At 44.7% G+C, this 27,533-nt stretch overlaps 1 protein-coding gene across 5 annotated transcripts in view; it reads right to left on the bottom strand.

The window, feature by feature from the left end:
* Positions 1–27,533, bottom strand: part of LOC138735925 (nipped-B-like protein) — a 1,086,099-nt gene that overhangs the window by 342,257 nt on the left and 716,309 nt on the right. For 3 of the 5 annotated variants that reach the window (XM_069884602.1, XM_069884622.1, XM_069884608.1), the window contains 2 exons: positions 15,579–16,961; positions 147–326 (listed from right to left, as the gene is read on the bottom strand). In XM_069884602.1, the coding sequence (XP_069740703.1) occupies positions 147–326; positions 15,579–16,961 (1,563 nt within the window). The remainder of the gene's footprint in view (positions 1–146; positions 327–15,578; positions 16,962–27,533) is intronic. The other 2 variants (XM_069884605.1, XM_069884611.1) reach the window with 2 other exon arrangements.

Below are 27,533 nucleotides of genomic sequence, written 5' to 3'. Positions count from 1 at the left end.
GACTCTTCCCAGCTATGGATGAAGCTGAGTACAGTTACGCCTGTTTCAGAATGGTTTGGATGAGGGTGAGGAATGGTTGGGGGAGTTAAAATGACTGGCTATAGGAACCTCAAATTTAGAACCACAACTGGAATGTGACTACTTACATTCAAAGTCGCTATCATTATCGCCTTCATCGGAGCTGATTTCTGCATAGTTTGGCTTTTCCTTCACCGTACTGCGCTTCCGTTTGTTCATCTTCACTCGTTCACAGAGTGGCATTGTCGATTCTATCTCTGCAAGGAGATCAGGGGGAAGTTCCTTCAAGACCGATTGGTCAATACCACCTGTCACAAAGTAAATGCACAAGTGATTACACAAAAGTGATCATCACTTGCGGTTACTTCCACTTGGATGTATCAAAAGGGATAGGGAGGGAGGTAAAATAGGAAGGGGGTGGCATGGCTAATCAGGGCTAACAGAACAGAAGCAGAAAGGGAGAACGTAATAGAGGGATTATCTACTTAGTAATTGTGGGTGGCAGTCAGAAACAGGAAGTATTGGGAGTATTCTACAGGTCCCCAAAAAGCCACCAGGACACTGATCAGCAGATAGTGGACAGGTTATGGATAGTTCCAAAAATAACAGGGTTAAAGTCAATGAAGACTTCAACTTCCCTGATATTCACGGGCACCTCCTTAGTCCAGAAGGTTCAGTTGGGACAGAATGTCAGGCGTGTCCATGAAGGATTCCCGACATAAAATATGGTCAAGCCGACCAGAGCAGAGACTTTTCAGGAGCTGGTACTGGGTAATGAACCTGGTCAGGAGACAGACTCGATCGTAGGTGAGTATTTTTGAGAAAAGTGAACAGATTGGGAAATGACCTTTAGGATTGCTATAGACAAGGAGAGACAAAAAGGGAAAGTGTTTAATTGGGGAAGGAGGAAGTGTTTCATTATGCAGGCATTTAAGAGAATAAATTAGGAATAGATGTTCTCAGGGATATGCACAGTATAAATGTGGACAATACTTTGGGACCACGAGTGGAATCCTGGATAGGTTTGTCCCAACGAGACGGAAAAGATGGTAGTCATGGTTCATGAGAGGTGGACAGCTAGTCAGAAGGAAGCAGACAGAAGGTTGAGGCAGCAAAAGTCAGGAACGTCTCATAAGAATTATATGGTAGCCAAGAAGTAGGCTCAAAAAATGACTGGAGACCCAGCGGGTGCTTGAAAAGATCTTGGCAAGTAGAATTAATGAAAACTCCAAGGAATTCTATTCCTTTGTGAAGAACAAAAGAATGATGAGAATGAGCGTAGGAGCAATTAGGGATTAAAGGGGGAACAAGTGACTGGAGGCAGAGCAAGGAGAGGGACTATGCTGAAGTGAGGTGAGTGTAGAACAGGTTAATGTGCTGGAACATGTCAAGGTTTAGAAAGAGGAAATGATGGATCTTCTTAAGAATATTTGAATAGATAAGTCCCTGGGACTGGACGGGATACACCACTGATTACTACATGAAGCAAGGAAAGAAATTGCTGGGAAAGGCAACCACCCAACATTATGTCAACTTCCTACAGGAGCTCTATCGACTGCACCCTGGCCAGCTGCATCAGTGTGATATGGTTGCTGCAGAGAAATGGATTAGAGGTCAATCCACAGGACCATTAGAACACAACAGTTCAGGCCTTTCTGCCCTCAATGTTGTGCCAACCCATATATTCCTTCCGAAAAATAGTACTAAACCCTCCCTGCCCTGTATCCCTCTATTTTTCTTCCATCCATGTGCCTGTCTAAGAATCCCTTAAATACCCTAATGTTTCAGCCTCTACCACATTCCCCAATAAGGCATTCCAAGCACCCTGTGTAACAAAAATTTACCCCTTGATGTCTCCCCTAAACTTCCCTCCCTTCACTTTCTTCATATGTCCTCTGATCCTGCCCTGGGAACCAAGTATTGGCTGTCCATCCTATCTATGCCTTTCAGAATCTTGTAGATCTCCTCTCATCCTTCTACTCTCCAAAGAGAAAGGTCCCAGCTTTGCTAACCTTGCCTCGCAAGACTTATTTTCCAATCCAGGCAACATCCTGGAAAATATCCTCTGCACCTTCTCCATAGCTTCCACATCCTTCCTATAATGGGGTGACCAGAAATGAACAAAATACTCTAACTGTGGTCTTACCAGAGATATGTAGAGTTGCAACATGACCTCTCTACTCTTGAACTCATTCCCCCTATTAATGAAGCCCAGCATCCCATAGGCCTTCTTAACTATCTTATCAACCTGAATGGCGGCCTTGAGGGTTGTATGGATTTGGACCTGAAGGTCCCTCTGTTCATCCACACTCTTAAGTAACCGACCATTAACCCTGTACTCAGCCTTCTGGTTTATCCTTCCAAAATGCATCATCTCACACTTATCAGGATTGAACTGATCTGTCACTTTTCTGCCCAACTCTGCATCCTGTCTATATCCCCTTATAACCTTTGACAACCTTCATGTCATCCGCAAATTTACTTACTGACCCATCCTTCCGCCTCTTCATCCAGGTCATTTATAAAGTTCACAAAGAGTAGGGGTCCCAGAACAGATCCCTGCAGTCCCTCCACTAGCCACCGACTTCCAGGCAGAATACCTTCCTTCCACTACTACTCTCTGCTTTCTACCTGCAAGCCAATTTTTTATCCACACAGCCAAAGTTCACTGATTCCATGCCTCACGACTTACTGGATGAGTCTCTTGTGGGGGACCTTGTCAAATGCCTTGCAAAAATTAATGAAGACCACATCCTTCCCACTTCCCTAATCAATTTCTTTTGTTACCTCCTCAAAAAACTCAATTAGGCTCATGATGCACAACGTTCCATTCACAAAGCCATGCAAAGACTTACCTACTATCCTTGTGTAGATTGGACTTCTCCAAATGTTCACAGTTCCTACCCTTTTCTCCATTAGTTTACATACCCCTGTCGTAAGACTCACTGCTCTATAATTTCCAGGATTCTCCTCATTACTTTTTTTAAATAAGGGGACGACATTTGCCATTCTCCAATCTTCCAGCACCTTCCCGGGACCAAAGAGGGTTCAAAGATTGTAGCCACTGCCCCAGTTATCTCATCTCTCCCTTCCCACAGCAGCCTGGGGTATATTGCATCCAACCCCAGGGACATAAGAAGAAGGAGCAGGAGTCGGCCATCCAGCCCATCGAGCCTACTCCAACATTCAATAAGATCGTGGCTGATCTGATCGACTCAACTCCACCTACTTGACTTTACTCCATATCCCTTAATTCCTTTTTTTAAATGTAAAAATCTGTCTAACTGAACCTTAAATATCTTTAATGAAGTAGCCTCAAATGCTTCCCTGGGTAGAGAATTCCACAGATTAACTACTCTCTGGGAAAAACAGTTTTTCCTCATCTCCATCTTAAATCTACTCCCCTGAATCTTGAGGGTGTGTCCCCTAGTTGTGGTTTCACCTACCAGTGAAAACAATTTTCCTGCCTCTACCTTATCTATCCCTTTCATAATTTTATAAGATTTCCTCTCATTCTTCTGAATTCAAGTGAGTATAATCCCAGGCGATTTAATCTCTCCTCATAGGTCAACCCCCTCATCTCCATGATCAACCTGGTGAACCTCCTCTTGACTGCCCCAAATCCTTCCTCAAGTCTGGAGACCAGAACTGTACACAATTCTCCAGGTGCATCCTCACCAGGACCTTGTACATTTGCAGCATGACCTCCTTGCTCTTGAATTCAATTCCTCTCGCCTTCTTAATAACCTGTTGCCTTCTTAATAACCTGTTGTACCTGCAACCCAACTTTATGCGATTCATGCACAAGCCCTCCCAAGTCCTTCTGCACAACAGCAGGCTGCAGTCTTTCATCATTTAAATAATAATCTGCTCTTCCATTTTCCCTACCAAATTGGATGACCTTGCATTTACTAACATTATACTACATCTGCCAGACCATTGCCCACACTCCTAACAACTAGATCCTTCTGCAGCCTCTCCACATCCTCTGAACAATTCTCATGTTTTTAAGATCTAACACTTCCTTGTCCTTAATCTCCACATTGTCCAGCACACAGGCCTGTTCAATTTCGACCTCACAGTGATCAAGGTCCTTTTGTGAATACTGATGCAAAATATTTATTTAGGACTGCCCCAACCTCTTCCATCTCCAGGCACGTGTTGCCTCCTTTATCCTTTAGCAGCCCCACCTTCATTCTCATCATCCTTCTGTTCTTTACATACTCATAGAACACCTTGGGGTTCTCCTTAATCCTAAATGCCAAGGCCTTCTCATGCCCTCTTCGAGCTCTCCTAAGTCTTAAGCTCCTTTTTAGCTACCTTTCTCATGAGTCCTTCCTGTTTCCTTCTTCCTCTGACTAGTTGCCTAACCTGTTTTGTCAACCACAGATCCCTTTTCCAACCATCTTTTCCCTGTCCCAGAGGAACAAACCTATCCTGAACCCAGCACAATTGGTCCCTAAATTTCCTCCATGTTACTTCTACCCTTGAACATCTGTTTCCAATTTCCTCTTCCTAGTTCCTGCCTCATAATTAGCCCTTCCCCAGGTAAGCACTTTCCCATTTTGACGGTTTTTATCCTTTTCCATAAGGAGTTGTGGTCACTCTCACCAAAATGCTCCCCCACGAGAGGTCTGCCACCTGACCAGGTTCATTCCCCAGATCCAGTCTGGCCTCTCCTCTCATGGGCCAGTCCACATGCTGTGTAAGGAATCCTTCTTGAACGTACCTGACATATTCAGCCCCATCCATCCCTCTTGCAGTCAGGAGGTGCCAGTCAATATTAGGGAAATTGAAATCACCCATAACTACAATCCTGTATTTCCCACCGTTCCAAAATCTGCCTGCTGATCTGCTCTTCGGTGTCCCGAGGGTTATTTGAGGGCCTATAGACGACTCCCAGCACGGTGATAGCTCCCTTCCTATTTCTGACCAGTCAAGTTTATTGTCATCTGACAGCAATAAGACTTTGTTGTCTGAGGATTGTCTGAAGAAGGCACACCAAATCATTGAGGACCCATTCCACCCTGAAAACAACATCTTCCAGCTGCTCCCGTTGAGGAAGAGATACAGGAGGATCAGAGCCTTCACCACTAGGCTGAGGAACAGCTTCTTTCCATAGACAGTGAGAAAACTGAACGGCCAGAGAAACTGCTCACACGAACCATCTCAGACTCTCATATTCACAAAACAACATTTATTTATTTGTATATATGAATATTTGCATATGTGTTATGTGTCTACATGATTTGCACCAAGGATCGGAGAATGCTGTTTTGATGTGCTGTCCTTGTGCAATCAGATTTCAATGAACTTGACTTGTTCTGGGACCCCCCCCCCCGCCCCCCCCCCCCCCCCCCCCCCCCGCTCTTTGTGAATATCAAAAATGGTCTGGATGAAGAAGTTGAAGGATGGGTCAGTAAGTATGCAGATGACACAAAGGTTGGAGGTGTTGTGAATTGTGTAGAAGATTGACATAGACAGGATGCAGAGTTTGAAAAATGTCAGATGGAGTTCAATCTGGTGTGAAGTGATTTATTTTGGTTAGTAGAACATCAAGGCAGAGTACATCGTTAATGGCAGGTTTCTTCACAGAGCAGAAGAACAGAGGGGTGGGTATCATCAATCCTTCATGGGTGCCATGCAAGTTGATGGGATGGTTTCGAAGACCTTCATTAGTCAGGGATTGAGTTCAAGAGCCTCGAACTTCCATAAAACTCTGGTTGGATCACATGTGGAGTATTGCATGCAGTTACAGTACAACTCCAATTATTCAAAATGGTCGGGACCAGGCCTATGTCGGATAAAGGGTTTTTTTTAAACTGCCCAGTAGCAACAGCAAATCACTTGTATAAATGTTTAAACAACAACAAACAACAAGGGAAGGCTTTTTAAGCATTAAAATAATGTTTAATTCTCACCAAGAAAATGCTGGCCACCGCCGATCCCCGACACGTCCCCACCTCTACTGCTGATCCCCGGGGGGGCTTCCTGGGCTGGTGAAACACTCACTGTCTCCCCGGTCACCCGAGCTTCCGATGCCTGAGCCCCGACTCCGAATCCTCGCCTCAGCCTACCGCACATGCACACAGGGGAATCCGGTGTGCATGTGGTAGTAGGCCAAGCGGAGGGTTCAGAGTTGGCATTGGGAGCTCCGATGTGCCAAGGAAAGAGGGAGGGAATAGGATAGCAGGGAAGGGGAAGCAAGAGGGAAGAAAGGAGAAAGGGAGAGAGGGAAGGGGAGAGAAGGGGGAAAAGGAGGGAGGGAGAGAGTGCTACAGAGAGGTCCCGCAACGGCTTGGGAAGCTGGAACAAAGGATTTTTCCAGCCGCTTGTGGCTGGGAGAAAGTGGCATGCAGTTTGAGAGGGAGAATTAGAGAGAAAATTCAATAGAGGAAGGTAAAGAAGAAATGGAAAAAGGGATTCCAGTTTCATGTCAAGTGAATTTTTTTTTCCAACCTGGAAGGGTCAGTTTGACTCCGGGGAAAAAAATCAGATAAATGAGGATTTCTGATTTGTTTCAGATATCCTCATTTATCCAAATTTTTTTAAAAATTCAGATAAATGAGGATTTCAGAGAATCAGATTTCAGATAATTGGGAGTTTTACTGTAGATTCTTTGGAGAGTGTGCAGCAAAGCTTTTCTCTTTGGAGGGGCGAAGGATGAGAGGTGCTTAATAGTGGTATCTAAGACGATGAAGGGCTTCGATAGGGTGGACAGGCAGCACCTTTCCCCTGGGGGAATAACAGCAAACGCCAGAGGACATCTGTTTAAGTTGAGTGGAGGAAAGTTTAGGGGAGATGTCAGAGGACAGTTTTTTTGCAGAGAGCGGTCGTTACCTAGAATGCATCGCCTGGGGCTGTGGTGGGGCTGGTACAATAGGGACATTCAAAAGAACATTGATATAATAAAAATAGAGGATTATTGGTGTGAAGCAGGGAAAAATTAGATTGTTGTAGAGTAGTTTTATGTTGGTTGCCACATCATTGTGGGGTGAAGGGCCTATTCCATGCTGTTAACTTTCCTCAACATGATTATCCAACTGCACGAAAACCAACAAGGTCGGGTCAGATACAGCAATGAGCTCTCTGAACCCTTCTCCATTAACAATGGCGTGAAGCAAGGCTGTGTTCTCGCACCAACCCTCTTTTCAATCTTCTTCACCATGATGCTGAACCAAGCCATGAAAGACCCCAACAATGAAGACGCTGTTTACATCCGGTACCGCACGGATGGCAGTCTCTTCAATCTGAGGCGCCTGCAAGCTCACAACAAGACACAAGAGAAACTTGTCCGTGAACTACTCTTTGCAGACGATGCCGCTTTAGTTGCCCATTCAGAGCCAGCTCTTCAGCGCTTGACGTCCTGCTTTGCGGAAACTGCCAAAATGTTTGGCCTGGAAGTCAGCCTGAAGAAAACTGAGGTCCTCCATCAGCCAGCTCCCCACCATGACTACCAGCCCCCCCACATCTCCATCGGGCACACAAAACGGTCAACCAGTTTACCTATCTCGGCTGCACCATTTCATCAGATGCAAGGATCGACAATGAGATAGACAACAGACTCGCCAAGGCAAATAGCGCCTTTGGAAGACTACACAAAAGAGTCTGGAAAAACAACCAACTGAAAAACCTCACAAAGATAAGCGTATACAGAGCCGTTGTCATACCCACACTCCTGTTCGGCTCCGAATCATGGGTCCTCTACCGGCACCACCTACGGCTCCTAGAACGCTTCCACCAGCGTTGTCTCCGCTCCATCCTCAACATCCATTGGAGCGCTTTCATCCCTAACGTCGAAGTACTCGAGATGGCAGAGGTCGACAGCATCGAGTCCACGCTGCTGAAGATCCAGCTGCGCTGGATGGGTCACGTCTCCAGAATGGAGGACCATCGCCTTCCCAAGATCGTGTTATATGGCGAGCTCTCCACTGGCCACCGTGACAGAGGTGCACCAAAGAAAAGGTACAAGGACTGCCTAAAGAAATCTCTTGGTGCCTGCCACATTGACCACCGCCAGTGGGCTGATAACGCCTCAAACCGTGCATCTTGGCGCCTCACAGTTTGGCGGGCAGCAACCTCCTTTGAAGAAGACCGCAGAGCCCACCTCACTGACAAAAGGCAAAGGAGGAAAAACCCAACCCCAACCAACCAATATTCCCCTGCAACCGCTGCAACCGTGTCTGCCTGTCCCACATCGGACTTGTCAGTCACAAACGAGCCTGCAGCTGACGTGGACTTTTTACCCCCTCCATAAATCTTCGTCCGCGAAGCCAAGCCAAAGAAAAACTTTTATGTACTTACCTTTACATTAACCAGAGTGTTTATCCCATCTGACCTGCCACTATTCAAGCTCAGGATTCCCTTCCAATCATATTTACACTTCCTGTTGGTGAATACCTAATGCTGTTCAAGTGACAGTATACCTTAGAAATCTAAAATATATTTTATTTTTATTATCGTACTTGCTTTATTGGTCTCCTCAGTTAAGATCTTGAAGATACAGATGTCAGCAATTAACACTTTTCCAACTGACAAAAACTTTGACCAATTAATTCCTCACTAAAAAATGAAAAACAGCAAATAAAGCCTCTCTTCCTCTTTCCCAATGCCTTCTTTCTCCTTTATAGCCAGTCTAAAATAAAATAACTCAAAATGGCTTTGTAATTGATCTCGGTCTTCAAAATAAATGGAAAATACGACTGGTAGGAAGTGGAAAAAACTCAACTGCTGATAATCAAATAAAAACAAAATAGAGATGAAGTGAAAAATCTCGTGAAATGGTACGAGAGTAACAACAGGACCCTCAACCTGGACAAAATGAAGGAGATGATCGTGGACTTCAGGAGGACCAGGAAAGACCATCCTCCACTACACATCAATAACTCAGTAGTGGAGAGCACCAAGTTCCTTGGAGTTCACTCAACTTGTAATCTATCATGGACACTCAACATCTCCTCACTTGTCAGGAAGGTGCCACCGTGATTGCATGTCCTGAGAAGACTGAAGTGAGCAAGGATACCAGCCACCATTATGTCGACCTTCTGTAGGAGCTCTATTAAGAGCATCCTGGCCAACTGCATCACAGTGTGGTACGGTTGCTGCAGAGAAATAGATTGGAGGTCAATCCACAGGACCATAAGAGTGGCAGAGAGGATCACTGATGTCTTCCTTCCTTCCCCGCCCCCCACCCCCCACCATCGATGTGATCTACTGAGATTGTTGTATGAAGAAGACGAGCAAAATCACTGAGGACCCCTTCCATCCTGCACACAGCATCTTTCAGCCGCTCCCAACGGGGAAAAGATTCAGGAAGATCAGAGCCAGCACCACCAGGCTGAGGAACAGCTTCTTCCCACGGGCAGTGAGAATGCTGAACGACCAAAGGAACTACTCATCCAACCATCTGAGACTCTCATAAGGACAAAATATGTATCTATCTATCTATTTATTTGTTTCCACAGATAAAATACTTGTCCTGCAGATGTATTGTTTGTCTGTGTCCATGTCATGTCCGGATGTATGTCTGCATGTTTTGCACCAAGAACCGGAGAACACTGTTTAGTTGGGTTGTATTTGGACAATCAGACTACAATAAACGTGACAAATGCTTGAACAAAACATTCCATCAACCCAGTCAACTGGTGATAGGGCATCTGGACAAATTATATTTCCAATAAGTTCTAATTTTGGATCTACAAAATATTCGCTCGTGGGCCTTGTTATTCTTGATTAAAATCTATCCTTTTCTTAAATCGATACAGCATGGTAAAAGGCCCTTCTACCCCATGAAACCCATGCTACCCAATTCACCTCCCAACCATGCAAGGAGTCAGGAGGAAACCTGAACTCCTGACGAAAATCCATACAGGTAACAAGAAGAACATATAAACTTAACACACAGCAGTTTGCAGACATTGTGGTTGAAGAAGAAACTCAGCAGGCTCTTAACAGACAGCGCTGTAGGTGAACCCAGGTCACTGGAGCTATGACAGTACTGTGCTAACACCAGCCTGCTGTCTTTATCTCTTACTCCCTTTTGTTTCATGTTTTATTTTATTTCTCCTCACACCAGCATTTATACACCAAAGCTATTTACATCCTTCGTAAAGTGCATTACACAGAATGTGTTTGAATACTTCAGTTGCGACTGAACCAGAGTTGCATAAAATAGTAAAATTATCTTTTCACATGGGAGAAAGGATAATGCAGGAACAGGCACTTCTCCCAAAACGTCTTCACCAAACAAAAATGCCAAAATTAAACTAAAACATTTACTGCTTGCACATACTAGAAATCCTCGATGCACAGTGACTTGCACTGGCTGTTGTGGAAGCCAATACAATTATAGCATTTAAGAGGATTCCAGAAAGACAAACAAATATAGAATAGAGAGCACTACAGCACAGTACAGGCCCTTCAGCCCTCGATGTTGTGCTGACCAATATATTCCTTAACAAAAAGTACTGAACCCTTCCTACCTTGTAACACTTATTTTTTTAAATCCATGTGTTTAAGAGTCTCTTAAATGCCCCTAATGTTTCAGCCTCCACCACTACCCCTGGCAAGGCATTCCAGGCCCCCACAACTCTCTGCGTAACTTATCCCTGATATCTCCCCTAAACTTCCCTTCCTTTACTTTGTCCTCTGGTGTTTGCTACTCCTGCCTTGGGATAAAGGTGCTGGCTTTCCAACGTATCTATGCCTCTTAGAATCTTGTAGACCTCTATTAATTCTCCTCTCAATCTTCCAGGCACCAAACTGGAAAGTCCCAGCTCTGTTAACCTTGCCTCATAAGACATTTTCTAACCTAGGAATCATCCTGGTAAATCTCTGCAACCTCTTCATGGCTTCCAGATCCATCCTATAATGAGGTGACCAGAAATGAGTATTGTTCAACAAAATACTCCAACTGTGGTCTCACCAGAGATTTGTAGAATTACAACATGATCTCTCTGTTCTTGAACTCAATCTCCCTATTAATGAAACCCAGCATCCTATAGGCCTTCTTAACTACCTTATCAACCTGTGTGGCGACTTTGAGGGTGGTACAGATTTAGACCTCTGTTCATCCACACTGAACAATTAACTCTGTATTCACCCTTCTGGTTTGTCCTTCCAAAATGCATCACCTCACACCTATCCAGATTGAATTCCATCCACCACTTTTCTGCTCAACTCTGCATCCTGTCTATATCCTCTTGTAACCTTGGACAATCTTCAGTTCCATCCACAACTCCTCCAACCTTCATATCATCCGCAAACTTACTGACCCAACCTTCCGCTTCTTCATCCAGGTCATTTATAGAAATTACAAAGAGCAGGCGTCCCAGAACAGATCCTTGTAGAACGTCATTAGTTACTGACCTCCAGGCAAAATCCTTTTCTTCCACTACTACTCTCTCCTTTCCACATGCAAGCCAATTTTTAATCCACACAGCCAAGGCTCCAAGGATCCCATGACTCATGACTTTCTGAGGGGGACATTGTCAAATGTAGGAAATAGAGAGAAATGTATCATGTGAAAGATGCAAGGTCCTCGTTTAACTTGGACATGGTGTTCAGCGCAGACGCTTGGGCTGAAGGGTCTATTCCTGTACTGTACTGTAAAAGCAGTGTAATATGCTGCAAACAAGGGAGATTACAAGATTAGGGAAGAGTTGACTAACGTAGACTATATGATGGGATTGTTCAACACAATGGCACAGTGGTCAGTGCTGGGTCCACAGCTCTTCACCATATACATTTGAAAGAGTAGGCTGATCTGAATTTGCTGATGACATGAAATTGAGTGGAAAAGGAAATAATCTGCAGAGAAATATAGATAGTTGAAGTGAGTGGAATCTCTTTTGATTTTTTTGTGGGGCTAGGGTTAGTTTTTTTTAAATTTTTGATCCACAATGGTAACAGGCCCTCCCACAAATACATCAACTAACCTACAAGGCACATGTGACTTTGGAAGGTGGGAGGAAACCAGAGCACCCAGGGTAAACTCACGCATTTCTGGGCAGAAGTTGAATTATTATTTCATTAATAAAAGACTACAGCATGTTGTTGTGCGGACGGACTCTGGGGAGCTTGTGCATGAATCACAAACAGTTGGTTGGCAGGAGCAATAGGTTATCAAAAAGACAAATGGAATGTTGGCCGTTATAGCCAGAAGGATAGCACTTAAGAGCATCTGTGCGGGGAACTGCAGAAGCAGGACCTGGAGCACTGTGTGCTGTTCTGGTCTTTGCATTTGATAAAAAGATATCCTGGCTTTAGAAGGGGTGAGGAGGAGGGTCATCAGGTTGATCCCAAAGATGAGGGAGTTAGGCTATGAGGAGAGATCGAGTTGCCTGGGTCTGTACACATTGGGATTCAGAAGAATGAGAGGGGATAAACCATAGAACACCAAAGAACAGAAATATGCCTCCGGCCCATCCAGTCTGTGCTTATTCAGCCTTGTCACATTGACCTGCACCCAGATGGTCTCCTCACTTGTCAGGAAGACACATTTCCTGAGAAGACTGAAGTGGCCAAGGCCACTGGCAACCATCACGCCAATGAACCAGACAGTTCCTGACTTTCACTTTTTGATTTATTGTTGGAGGGTGGTTTTATAGGAATGTTCACACTGCTGCAAAACAAGGAATTTTCGGGATTGTTCATGACAATAAATTCTGATTCTGAACCTTCTATTGGCCGACTGCATCACGGTGTGGTACATTTACTGTAGAGATCAATCCACAAGAGTGGTAGAGAGGATCACTGACTTCGTAGTCTGAAGAAGGCGCGCAAAATCATGGAGGACCCCTTCCACCCCGCACACAGCATCTTCCAGCTGCTCCCGTCGGGGAAGAGATCCAGGAGGATCAGAGCCAGCCCCACCAGGCTGGGGAACAGCTTCTTCCCACGGGCAGTGAGAAGGCTGAACGACCAAAGGAGCTGCTCACACTGACCCCCCGAGACTCTCATATGGACAAAATAATATTTATTTTTATATGTGTATTTTTTAACTTCAATGATAGCCTCCAAATTTTTCTAAAATGTGAAAATTGAACTCATATTTACCACTTCAGCTGACAGCTCATTCCACACTCTAACCACGCTCTATCCACAATGTAACCTTCAAACTTTTCCCCTTTCACCTTTAACCCGTGTCCTCTGGTTCGTATCTCACCTACCATGAGTAGAAAAAGCCTATTGCATTTATTCCATCTACACCCATCATTATTTTAAATACCTCTATCAAATAATCTCCACTCATTCTTCTACGCTGCAGGGATTAAAATCCTAACCTGCTTCCCCTTTCCTGTAACCCAGTTCCTGAAGTCCGGGCAACACCCTAGCAAATCTTCTCTGCTTTCTTTCAATTTTATTGATGTCTTTCCTGTAGAGGGCATGAGATGGCATTGGCAAGTAGGATAAAGAAAAACCCAAAGGCATTCCATGCATACATCAAGAACGGAAGACTAACTAGAGTGAAGGTAGGGCCACTTAAGGTTAAAGGAGGCAACATGAAGAAGGCAGAGTAGGTAGGGGAGGTCCTAAATGAATACTTAGCATCAATATTCACCAGAGAGAGGGAACTTTGTCAACATGAGGTCAGTATAGAACAAGTTTTTGTGCTGGAACAAGTTGAGGTTAAGAAAGAGGTCATGCAGGATCTCCTTAAAAACATTAGGATTGCTAAGTCACTGGAGCAGACGAGATATACCCCTGGTTCCTACAGAAAACAAGGGAAAAGAATTCGGGGGCATTGACAATGATCTTTGCGACCTCCCTGGCCACAGGACAGTTACTGGAGGATTGGAGAATGGTAAATTCGTACACTTGTTTAAAAAAGTTAATGGGGAGAATCCTGGGATTTAATTTTTTTTTTAATTTTAAATTTGGATATACAGCACAGTAACAGGCCTTTCCAGCCCTCGAGCCAATTACATCAAATTGACCTAAAATCCCTGTTAAATTTTTGAAGGGTTGGAGAAAACCAGACATGGGAAGAATGTACAAACTCCTGACACAGAGCACTGGATCAGAGCCCAGGTTGCCGGCATTGTAACTGCTATCACAACTTGATTATAGATAGCATCAGTGGTGTGCAAACTATTGGATTCTTAGGGACAAGATTTACTAGCATGGTCTGCTCAGGAATAGTCAGCATGGCTTTGTGAAGGGCAGGTCATGCCTCACGAGCCTAATTGAGTTTTTGGAGGAAGTAAAAGAAATTGATGAAGGTATGGTGGTAGATGTGGTGTATATACTTTTATTAAAGCATTTGATAAGATCCCCGTGGAGGACTCATTCAGAAAGTCATGAGGAATGGGAGCCATGGAACCTCAGCCGTGTGGATTTCGAATTAGCTTGCCTGCAAAAAGCAGAGGGTAGTAGTAGATGACTAGTGGATTTCCACAGGGATCGGTTATGGGACCTCTGCTCTTTGTGACTTTTATAAACGACCTAGACGATGAATTGGAGGATAGGTCAGAAGTTTGCAGATGACATGAAGGTTTGGGGTGTTGTGGATAGTGTTGACGGATGCTGTAGGTTACAATAAGCTATAGACAGGATACAAAATTGGTGGAGACATGAGAGATGGAGTTTAATCCAGAAAAGAGTGAAGTGATGCATTTTGGAAGATGGAACTTGCAGGCGGAGTACAGGGTTAATGGTAGGATTCTTAAAAGTGTGGAAGAACTGAGACAAAGAGATCTGAAAATACAGATACAAAATTCCCTGAAAATTATGTCACAGGGAGATAGAGTCGTAAAGAGAGCTTTTGGCACATTACCATCATAAATCAAAGTATTGAGTACAAGAGTTGGGATGTTATGGTAAAGTTGTGTAAGACATTAGTGAGGCCACATTTGGAATCTTGTGCGTCGTTTTGGTCGCCTAACTACAGGAAAGATGTCAATAAGATAGAAAGAGTGCAGAGAAGATTTACTAGAATGTTGCCTGGACTTCAGGAACTGAGTTACAGGGAAAGGTAAAACAGGTTAAGACTATTCCCTGGAGTGGAGAAGAATGAGGTATTTAAAATTATGAGGGGGATGGACAGAGTAAATGCACTGAGGGTAAGTGAGATACAAATCAGAGGACATGGATTAAGGTTTAGGGAGAACAGTGGGGGAAATTTCTTCACAGAGAGTAGTGAGAGTGTGAACGAGCTGTCAGCTGAAATGGTGAATGCAGGCTCAATTTTAACATTTAAGAAAAATTTGAGGTACCTAGCTGGGATGGCTATGGAGGGATATGGAATTGTGCAAGTCAGTGGAACCAGGCAGAAAAACAGTTCAGTATAGACTTGAGGGGCCAAAGAGCCTGTTTTCTGTGCTGTAATGTTCTATGTTTCAGTGGTGGGTGGCAGAGCAGAGCCTTGGTCCAAACACTGCAAGTGCATGGCTTAAAAGGTAATGTCTATTTAATAATTGCTTTGGATATGTTTTGCCATTAGAGGCAATCGCACTCATTACTAAACGCTATTGAATGATCGTAAGTCAAAGCTAGACAGAGCAAGGAAATTTTCTCCAGACTACGCTTGAGCTCGCAATAATGAAGAGTAAAATCGGTACCTTTACTGGGCTTGGAAGGCAGCCTACTCTTTGATTTGCTGGAGCTTCTTGAAGCATTTTTGTCTTCATTGTCCTTGATAAATTTCTGCACTTCATCAAAAGGTAGTTTATGGAGAACCACAACAGGCTTTATCACTTTCTTCAGGTCTTCAACTAGATCCATTTTTTCTACTTTCAATTTGAACTCATTCTTTTCCACAGACTTCCTCAATTCCTTCTGCTCATTGCAAACATTGCCATCCTTATCCCGCTTTATTTTTGGAATTACAAAGTTTTTAAGTGCATCAGACCTTCCTCCCCCCAGAAGATAGCTGGGAAATTTTTCTTTGTCATCAGAAAGGGATTTGGGAGGGTCTGATTTTACTTTGCTCCCCTCTGATCTCCGATCATCTCTCTCTTTATTGCTCAAAGATCCAGATGGAATGTCTGTCCTCCTGCTCTGCTTTAAAGCAATTCGATCTTTCAATTCAGATTTTATTTTTGCAGGGTCTCTGCTATCTTGTTTTACTCTTGGACTTTCGGATCGCAACCTATGCTCTACTGGGGAACGGCGTTCACTCCTGTCTCCACGCTCTCCTCGATCAGCAGAATCAGAGGACACTTTCCTTTCCATCCTCATTGATTTAGATGACTCCGTCCGGTTATGTTTAGCCGACTCATTCCGCACTGGTTTACTATCAGATTCATTCTTACTAAGCTTTGGGGTCTCTGGCCTCCTGACCTTTGATGGATCCACTTTTCCTCTTTCAGAATCATTTTTCTCCTCTAACTTCTGTTTCTGGGCTTCCTGGTGATGCTCTCGTTTATCCTTCGGAGTGTCCGAGCTCTGTCGTCCATCATGTCGTGATTTCTGTGTTTCTGATCTACTTTCAGTTTTTGTTTTGGTTTGATCCGACTTGCCCTCGTGTTTGTGTTTGGATATTTCGGGTCTCTTTTCTGGAGTCAGCTTAGACAAATCTCGTTTGCTTTCATGTTTTACTTTTGGTGTCTCTGGTTGGTTTTCACTCTTCTGTTTTGGTGTTTCTGATCGCGACTTTATCACATCAGGTCGGCTATCATTCTTCTGGCCATCGTCCTTTTGCCCTTCATTTTCAGATTTTCTCCTGGAAACTAACGGATGGCTTTCCAACTTGGGTTTTAATACCACTGCTTCTTCGTCCTGTCGTGAAATTAAAGTTGCTTCAGTAGCCTGTCGTACCAAGTCCAAAGATTTCTTCACACTGTCAGAATCTAGAGGGGGCACTGCTTGTCCATCAGTTCTTCCTGTATGCTGTAAATCTATACTGACTAAGAGTGCAGGTCTGTTTGAGGCACTCCCACTACCACCTCCTCCAGCAGGCTCTTGTGGGAATGAGTCTTGTTTCCGTTTCTTTAAGGGTTTATCTAAAATAAAAAAAATAAAGCTGATTTCATTTTGATAACGAAATACAATTACAAAATTATAACTTTTTTGTGTGATCGGGATGTGAGAAAACATTGAAAATCAAAAATAATATTTCAGTAGTGTCTGACAGATTCAGATACTGGAGAAGATACAATTTGTAAAAAAAGAAATTCAATGAACTGAGAACTTTTTTACGAAACATTTTTTAGCCATTCATTTGCACTTGGCAACTTACAATCAAAATATCTTAACCACAGTAATGAAGTAACAGTAAAAAAGAAATTCAATGAACTGAGAACTTTTTTACGAAACATTTTTTAGCCATTCATTTGCACTTGGCAACTTACAATCAAAATATCTTAACCACAGTAATGAAGTAACAGGGCATAGAATTATAAATGTAGCTTTAAACTGGTGGTAAATAAGAAAATCCACAGATGCTGATCTTTGGCGAGTTACACAAGTGCTAGAGAAACTCAGCGGGTCACACAGGATCCAGAAGTAAAAGGAAGTCAACATTTTAGGCCTGGAATCTCAAAAATCAGCGGTGGGGTGAGAGGGGAGAAAGGGGAAGGAGCTGAGAGGTAATAGGTGGATACAGGAGGAGGGTAAAAGAGGAAGAAGGTCATAATAGTGTTTCCAGTTCTGGCTGTTAAAGGATTGAGGGGTTACCTGAATGAAGTACATAAAATGAGCAGCAGGAACACGGGAGATAGCAGGAACCTTTTCCTCCCAAGAAGGGCATCAATAGCGAGAGTACTTGGATTTAGAGTGAGGACGGAGAGAGAGATTTGGTGGGGAATTTTATTAATAATTGCTTCATCCAGGGGGTGGTTGGAATCTGAAAAGCATTGTCCTGGGTGAGGCTGCAGACAGCATGAGATTAGTTTAGATTCGGAATTCAATGAGAAGAGTGCCATTTAATAACAAGCACCAGGAAAGGTAGATGCTCGATTAATTCCTCCATTAGCTAATTAGCCATAACCAATGAGTGGAGCAACCACTATGGGAGCGGCCAGTGTAAGAGTGAGAATTTGAGGCTCTGGCGGGCAAAGGTTGAGGTAAGGAAAGGACCTGTTTTTATTAACATTTTTTCTATTTCATTGACGGTGGGAATAGCAGCCAGGACAGGGATATGTTCCCCTTGCAGAATGTGGATAGTCAGAGAAGCCAACAATATTCATGACGACTTCATGTGTGGGAAGTGCATTCAACTACAGCTCCTTAGAAAAGAGGAGCTGGATGACCTACAGATCATTTGGGAGGCTGATGGGATGATTGACAGGAGTTACAGGGGTGCATTCACTCCGAGGAGGCAGGAGGAAGGTAGCTAGATTTCAGTCAGGAGAGGGAAAGAGAACAGGCAGGCAGTGCAGGGTACTCCCTCCTGTGGGCATCCCCGCAATAACATGTACAACGGTATGGATACTGTTGAGGGGGATGACCTACAAGCTATGGAGATCAGCCCTCTGGCACAGAGTTGGTCCATGTCGCTGAGCAAGGGAGGAGAAGGGGTAAGCTGCAGTGATTAAATAATGAGGGTAACAGATGAGAGATTCTGTGGGAGAGATCGATGGATGGATTCTGATTTTGAAACTTGGGTCTCATCTGCAAGCTTTTTTGTTACTCCAACATATTGCATTTGTATCCGTCATTAATGCACATCATAAACTGCATAGGTCTCAGCAGGCCATGATTTATGCCACACACTACAGAGATTTCCAATTGGAAAACTATCTCCAATATTTTCTGCCTTACATTTTCATGCCAATTTTGGATGCAATTAGCAAGCTCACTTTGGATCCATGTGCTTTAAACTTCTGGACCAGAAAGTGCCCAATCTTGTCCCAATCTATCACCATGGAGAAACTCACTGTGGAACCAAGTTGATAACTCTCATTTATCCACATCAATGGGCAACTAACATGCATTTGCCCACCAACCCAAATAGTCTAAACCACAATGGGGTGAAAGTCTGCAGACACTGTGAATGTACTGAAACACAAAAATGTTGGAAGAACTCAGCAGGTCCCGCAGTGTCCAATGGACACAAAGATGTATAACCAGGTTTCTCAGGCCTGAAATGTTGGTGACACATCTTTACTTCCTTTGGAGGCTGTGAGTCCTGTTGAGTTCCTCCAACAATTGTGTGTAAATCACATTGGGGCCTCTTTATTTAATCTGCACATAATGTTTATTTCCCTCATCCAAGTCATGGATATACTATGTATAAGTGGTGCCCCAACCACTGAAGTATCCTAACATTCACTGCCTGCCACGCAAAGAAACTCCCATTTATTCCTGGGATTAGTTTATTATGTCAAACATGTTTATTTATTACCTCCAAACCCATGTGCTATAATTTTGCATGGTAACTTCTCCCTTATCTGGTAAATTACATCCTCATCATTTCTCTTTGAGGCAGCAGACCAGTGGAGGACTTGGCAGCTGAGGGATTCGCACAGGCTGAGGGCTGCTGGCAAGTGACAGCCATTCAATCCACACCAGGCTGCAGAGTCTGTCAGAAACTGGCTTGTGGGAACCAGGTATTGGGACCAGGATTCGTTAGAGGGTGCCAAAAGCAATGAAGGGTTCCCGAAGGGGCCTCAGCCACTAAAAAAATTCCTCCTCGTATCGGACATTCAGAACTGGCAGCTCAGATCAGTCAATGGATTGAACAGGAGGTTGCGCAGCTGTAGAGATTGCATGAGGAAATACACAATGTCTTAGAAGAGACTCCACTGAACATTACAACATAACTACACCTGCCTATTTCTGGAGCAATCCATGCTGAAAGCCTACACAGGCAAGACAACCCCTCCACCCCACCCAACTCTCCCTCCGGTATATCGACAACTACATCGGGGCTGCCTCATGAACCCACAAAGAACTTGTCAACTTCATCCACTTCTCGTCCAACTTCCGCCCGATCTCAAATTCATCTGGTCCATCTCCGATAACACTCTCCCCTTCCTGGATCTCTCTGTCTCCATCTTAGGAGACAAGCTGTCCTCTGGTATATACTATAAACCCTCCAACTCGCCCAACGACCTGGACTACACATCCTCATGTCCAACGTCTGCAAGGATTCCATCCCTTTCTCTCAATTTTTCTGTCTCGCCCGCATCTGTTCCCAAGATGAGGTCTTCCAGTCCAGAGCTTCTGAAATGTCTGCCTTCTTCCATAAACGTGGCTTCCCCTCCACCATTATCAACTCAGTTCTCACCCACATCTCCTCCATTTCCCGGTCATCTGCTCTGTCCCACAGATGTATCCAACAAACCCCCCTCATCCTCACCTACCACCCCACCAGCCTCCACATCCTGTAGTAAGTCCCAGAATTTCCGGCACTTACTACAGGATCCCACCACCAGACAAGTTTCCCTCTCCTCTCAGCCTTCCACAGGGACTGCTCCCTGCGTGATTCACTCATGCACTCATCCCTCCCCACCCACCTTCCCCTGTGCCCATAGGAAGTGCAACACTTGCATCCACAACTCCTCCCTCACCATGACCTGCGGCCCCAAACAGGCCTTTCAAGTGAAGCAACACTTCACTTGTACATCCAGAGGACTTATTTACTGCACCCTTCATGGCATTCTCTACATCGGAGAATCCAATTGCAGACTGGGAGATCGCTTCGCTCAGCACCTCCTCTCCATTCGCAACTACAGCGACCTCCCAGAGGCCAACCATTTCCGGGTCACATTCCCACAATCAGTCTGCATGTCTGTCCATGGCCTTATGTACTGTCCCTCCCACTGACTGGAGGAATGACACCTTATTTTCCATCTGGGCACTCTCCAGCCACATGGCATGAACATTGACTTCATTGCTCACCTTTTCTTTCCCCTCCCTTTTCATGTCTTTTCAGTTCTTTCACCCACACAGTCCAGCCACCGCCCTTCCCCCTCAATGCTGATGTCCCCTCCCTCCTTTCTCAACCTATCATCTGCTACCTTTGCCACCACCCCACCCCCTCCTATTCTTTTGTTTGGACGCTTGCTGGCATTTTCACGTACTTTAACGTTGGTTACGTACCTTTACCTTCGCTACATAAATGACACTGAGCTTCTCCATCATTCTGTGTTTTTACTTTAACCACAATGTCTACAGAATGTTGTGATTTACTTCTTGCAGTACAGAACCAGGCCCTTTCGGCCTTTCTAGTCTGCGCTGAACCTTTTTTTGGCCTAATCCCACTGACCTGCATCCAGTCCATGGCCCTCCATACCTCTCCCATCCACGTACCTGTCCAAATTCTTCATAAATATTAAAATTGAACCCGCATTACCACTTCAGCTGGCAGCTCGTTCCACAGTCCCACCACTCTTTGTGTGAAGCTCTCCCTTACTTTCCCCTAAACTTTTCCCCTTTCATTTTTAACCTATGTCCTCTAGTTTGTATATCTTACCCACCTTCAGTGGAAAAAGCCGACCTACATTTACTCTGTCTGTCCCCCTCATAATTTTAAACACCTCGATCAAATCTCCCCTCATTCATCTACGCTCCAGGGAATAAAGTCCTAACCTGTTTAACCTTCAGTTCCTGAAGTCCGGGCAACATCCTAGTAAATCTTTTCTGCACTCTTTCGTCTTATTGATATCTTAGGTGACCAAAACTACACACAACATTCAAATTTGACCTCATCAATGTCTTATCCAACTTTAACATAACATCCCAACTCCTGTACTTGATGATTTATGAAGGTGTAGCGGGAGCCCCACGCGTACAACAGAATCGCGCGCAGCCACAACAGTTAAGCAAGCGCATTACAAGAGGGCATAATCTACAACGATGTCCCAGTCCTCCAGCTACAAGCTAGGCACCATCAATTAGGAAAAGCGCGCAAATAAGAGCCCGTACTTTTTATGGCACCCGAGGCTGGAAAATGATGTCACTACCGAAGGCTCAGTATGAAACGTGCAGAGGGAACTATAAAAGCTGTGGTTAAGCACAATAAAGGGACTGATTCCTGACTACTGTCTCCAGTGTCATTTATTGCCACTTGTGTAAGGTAGTGCCATCAGATAGCCCACTACAAAGACCAATATGCCAAAAGTTCTCTCTACAACCCTGTCCACCTGTGATGTCACTTTCAGGGAAATATATACCCGTATTCCCAGATCCCTCTGTTCTACCGCACTCCTCAGTGCCCGACCATTCACCGTGTACGTCCTTTCCTGGTTTGTCCTTCCAAAATACAACACCTCACACTTGTCTGCATTAAATTCCATCGGCCATTTTCCAGCCCATTTTTCCAGCTGGTCCAGATCCCTCTACGACCTTTGAAAACCTTCTTCACTGTCCACAACATCTCCAATCTTAGTGTCATCTGCAAACTTACGGATCCAATTGACCACATTATCATCCAGATCATTGCTATAGATAACAAACAACAATGGTCCCAGCACCGATCCCTGAGGCACCTCTAGTCACAGGCCTCCAGTCTGAGAAGCATCATCCACCACTACTCTCTGGCTTCTCCCATCCAGCCATTGTCGAATCCAGTTCACCTCTTCACCATGAATACCTAGCGTCGAACCTTCCTGACTAACAACCCTTGCTGGACCTTGCCAAAGGCCTTACTAAAATCCATGCAGACAACATCCACAGCCTATCCTTCATCAATTTTCATGGTAACCTCCTCAAAAAACTTTATAAGATTGGTTAAACACGACCTACCAAACACAGAGCCATGTTGACTGTCCCTAATCAGCCATAGGCTATCCAAATAATTGTACATCTGAACTCTTTGTACACCTTCCAGTAGTTTATCTATTACTGGGGCCTATAATTTCCAGGGTTACTTTTAGGGTTTTTTAAAAAAATGGAACAACGTGAGCTACTCTCCAATTCTCTATAGCGAAGGACATTTTAAATATTTCTGCTGGTGCCTCTGCCTCCCTCAAGGTCCGAGGGAATATCTTCTCAGGCCCTGGGGATTTATCCACCTTTATTTACTTTAAGACAGCAATCACTTCCTCCTCTTTAATTGGTATAGGTTCCATGACCTCACTGCTTGTTTTCCTTACTCCCTACGACTCTGTGCCGTTTAACTGTGTGAATACTGATGGGCTCCAATACCTCAATGGTTATAGCACTGGTCTTGTAAACAAGGGGCCACGAGTTCGTTCCTCACTGGGGCCTCATTTCTGTGAGGGCCTTACGGTACACAAAGTTAAAGAATTTCATGGATATTACATTCTAAATGTAGTATTATATGACAATAATGGAACCTTTACCTTAAAGAAACCATTTAAGACATCTGATCTTCAAGGGGACCCATTTTGTCCCTGACTATCCTTTCACTCTTAGTGTACCTGTAGAAACCCTGCGGATTTCCCTTCACATTGTCTCCCAAAGCAACGTCACATCTTCTTTTAACCTCCCTGATTTCTTTCTTCAGGTTTTTCTTGATTTTTTTTTAGACTCAAGTACCTCATTTGCTCCACGTTGCCAATACCTGTTCTACCCCTCTCTCTTCTTCCAAACCAGATCCCCAATATCCCTCGAAAACCAAGGTTCCCTCTGCCTGCTAACCTCGCCTTTAATCCTGACAGGAACATACAAACTCTGTACTCACAACATTTGAAGGTCTTTTGCATACCTTTCTTTTATTGATGGAGGAGTTGAGCTAGTGGCGCCACAGTGTGCCTTTAAGGCAAGTAAAAGTTGACAAATTTAGCATATTACATGAAAACCTTCCTCTCTGAAATGACTCTGATCTCAGAGTAATAAAGCTCAAATTTCCAAATTACGCCATATGTAGAATCCGGTTTTTGCTCAATGTATCACCCACGAGCTGGCATATACATGTACTTTAATCAGTAAATGCACCACCACAGATCCATAGAACACTACAGTAGAGAAACAGGCCCTTCAGCACATCTAATCTGTGCTGAATTCTTATTCTGCATCGTCCCACTGACCTGCACACAGACCCTTCCCATCCACGTACCTGTCCAAATTCTTCTTCAATGTCAAAACTGAGCCTGCATTCACCTCCTCAGCTGCCAGTTCATTTCACTCTCGCCACTCTTTGTGTAAAGAAGCTCCCCCTAATTATCCCTTTCACCCTTAACTCATGTCTTCAAGGTCTTGTCTCATTTAACCTAAGTGGAAAAAGCCTGTTTTCATTTACTCTATCTATACCCCTAATAATTTTGTAAACCCCTATCAAATCTCCCCTCATTCTTCTACGCTCCAAAGAATAAAGTGCTCACCTGTTTAACCTTTACCTGAAACTCAGTTCACAAAGAAGATTAATGTGGATTAGGTCATTATTTAGAAATTGTTCATCTTGTATAAACAAAACAAGTCTCAAGAGTTTGGGATCATGAGAGGGATAGATAGAGTTGATGTGGAAAGGCTTTTCCCATTGAGAGTAGGAGAGAGGGATACAAGAAGTCATGGGTTGAGAGTTGACGGGCAAAGATTTAGGAGTAACATGGGGGGGAACTTCTTGACTCAGAGAGTGGTTACTGTGTGAAATGAGCTTCCAGGAAAGGTGGTGGAGGCAAGGTCAATTTTGTCATTTAAGAGAGAGTTGGGTAAGTATATGGATGGGAGGGGGATGGAGGGATATGGGCAGAGTGCTGGTAAGTGGGATTAGAGGAGGGGACTTGATCAGTGCAGACTAGAAGGGCCAAATTGGCCTGTTTCCGTGCTGTAATTGATATATGGATTTTAATATTTCAAATGCCATTAGGAATTAATTCACTGTTCTGGCATCCAGAAGATCAAATTGTAGAGAAAACATTGTTATCCACATTCATTCACAATGAACAAATGATAAAGACGACTGGAATCCTGCAATGAGGATTGCACAGGTGCAACGTACATTTCATAAGAAACTCAAGAATAAATGTGAAAACAAATAGCACACGTGACAAGACTGCCTGCTTACAGAGAATGAGCACTTAGAGTATCACTAATACATGTACTGTTCATGAAAATATCAGAACTTTAGTGTTAAGATAGAACAATTGGGCAGAGTACAGGCCCTTCAGCCCATTATGTTGTGCTGACTTATATATACAGTACCATTCTTGATTATCCAAAATCTTCATTTCTCCAAATTTGTCTGTCACTTTTCAAAAATGTTGAATAAAAGGATATCCGAAACAAAGCAAAAATCCTCAGTTACCCAAATCTTTTTCAGAGCCAAATTGACCTCACAGATTGAAAAAAACATTCACCCGACAAAGACGAGAAATTGGAACAATACTTGTCCTCATTTCAGGTAACTCCCTCCCCCCTCTCTTTCCATTTCTTCTTTACCTTCCCCTATTGACTTTTCTCTCCAACTCTCCCTTTCAAACTGCGTGCCACTGTCTCCCAGCTGCAATCAGTCAGAAGAATCCCTTGTCCCAGCATTATCAAGGAGAGTAGCCTCTCAGGAAGGAGCAGGGACGTCGGGCTCCCAGGCAGGAGTGGGACCTCGGTGGGGAGATGTTGGTGATTAACAGCGGTGGTTAGGAGGGGGAGTGTGTACAGGAGAAGACTGGGTCTGTGTCGGGCTCCAACATTGAAAACCAGGATGTGAAACCAGAACAAGCCCACAAGAAGACAGGAGCCTGCCAACTCACCGGCCCAGGATCGGCAGCAGTGATGAGGATGTGTCGGGGATCAGCAGCGGCGGTTGTGAGGTATCAGGGATCGGTGGTGGCCAGCATTTTTTGGGTTAGAATTAAACATTATTTTAATGCTACAAAAGGCTTCCCTTGTTTTTTGTTGTTGTTTAAACATTTAAGTAAGTGAGATGCTGTTGCTCCTGGGCTGTTTTTAAAAAATGACAAGATATCCAAAAAATTCAGTCATCTGAACAAGGTCAGTTCTCACCATTTCAGATTATCAGTTATACACAGACAGACACACCCCACCCCCACACACACACCCCCCCACACCTCCACACACACACCCCCCACCTCCACACACACCCCACACCTCCAAACACCTCCACCCCACACCTCCAAACACCTCCACCCCACACCTCCACACACACACACACCCCCACACCTCCACACACACACCCCCCCACACCTCCACACACACCCCTCACCTCCACACACACCCCACACCTCCACCCCACACCTCCACACACACACCCCCCACACATCCACACACACACCTCCACACACACACCCCCCACCCCCACACACACACCCCCCACCTCCACACACACCCCACACCTCCACACACCTCCACCCCACACCTCCACACACACACCCCCAACACCTCCACACACCCCCCACACACGCACACCCCCCACACACACACCCCACACCTCCACACACACAAACAGCCCCCCACACACACACCCCTCCACTCACCCCCCAACACACACACCCCACACACACACCCCACACCTCCACACACAAACAGCCCCCCCACACACACCCCTCCACACACACACACCCCACACTTCCACACACACCCCCCACACCTCCACACATCCCCCACACACACACCCCACACACACCCCACCCCAAACACACACATCCCCCACACCTCCACACACACCGCCCCACACACACACCCCATACCTCCACACAAACAGCCCCTCCCACACACACACCCACACCCCCCACACACACCCCCACACATCCCAACCCCACACAAACACACCTCCCCACACACACACACAAACACACCCACATACACAAACACCCCCACACACACACCCCCCATACACAAACAGACCCCACACACACACCCCTCCACACACCCCCCTACACACACACACCCCCACACACACTCACACACACACACACACACACATACACACACACACACACACACACACCCCACACCCTCTTTTTTTTACATTTATGTGCCTATGTAAGACTCTTGCAAATCCCCTGTTTTACCAGCCTTCACCGTTACCCCTGACAATGTATACCAGGCACCCACTACTACTTTATAAAGAACCACGTCCTAATATCTCCCCTAAACTCCTCCACTCACTTTGAACAGATGTCCTCTGGGGCTGATGCTGGTTCTCCTCCCTAGCCATGCCTCTCATAATTTAACACAACTCCATTAAGTCACCTCTCTTACTTCATTGGTCTAAATAAATAAGTATGTGAAACTTACTTTATCAGACACGTTCTCCAATCCTGGCAACATCCTGGTCTATCTCCTCTGCACTCTCTCTAATGCTTCCATATCCTTCCTGCAATGAAGCAACCAAAACTGCAAGCAATACTCCAAGTGTAGCCTGACCAGAGTTTTATAGAAATGCAACATTACCTTGCGGCTCTTGAACTCAATGCCCGATTAATGGCGAGCATACCATACACCTTCTTAACCATCCTTCTATCAACTTGTGCAGCAACGTTGAAGGATCCATGGACCTGGACCCCCAACATCCCTCGGTTCCTCCACACTAAGAATTCTGCCATCAACCACATACTCTGCCTTCAAATTCAATCTTCCAAAGTGGATCAATTCTCAATTTTCTAGACCGAACTCCATCTGCCACTTTCTCACCCAACTCTGAATCCCATCTATATCCTATTGTACCTGATGACAACCTCCTAGACCAGGGGCTGGCCAACTATTTTTTG

This window comes from Narcine bancroftii, chromosome 1, assembly GCF_036971445.1.
Source record: "Narcine bancroftii isolate sNarBan1 chromosome 1, sNarBan1.hap1, whole genome shotgun sequence".
Taxonomy (NCBI): Eukaryota; Metazoa; Chordata; class Chondrichthyes; order Torpediniformes; family Narcinidae; genus Narcine; species Narcine bancroftii.
The sequence above is the reverse complement of the archived record's forward strand: the minus strand, read 5'-3'. Positions and strand labels throughout refer to the sequence as shown.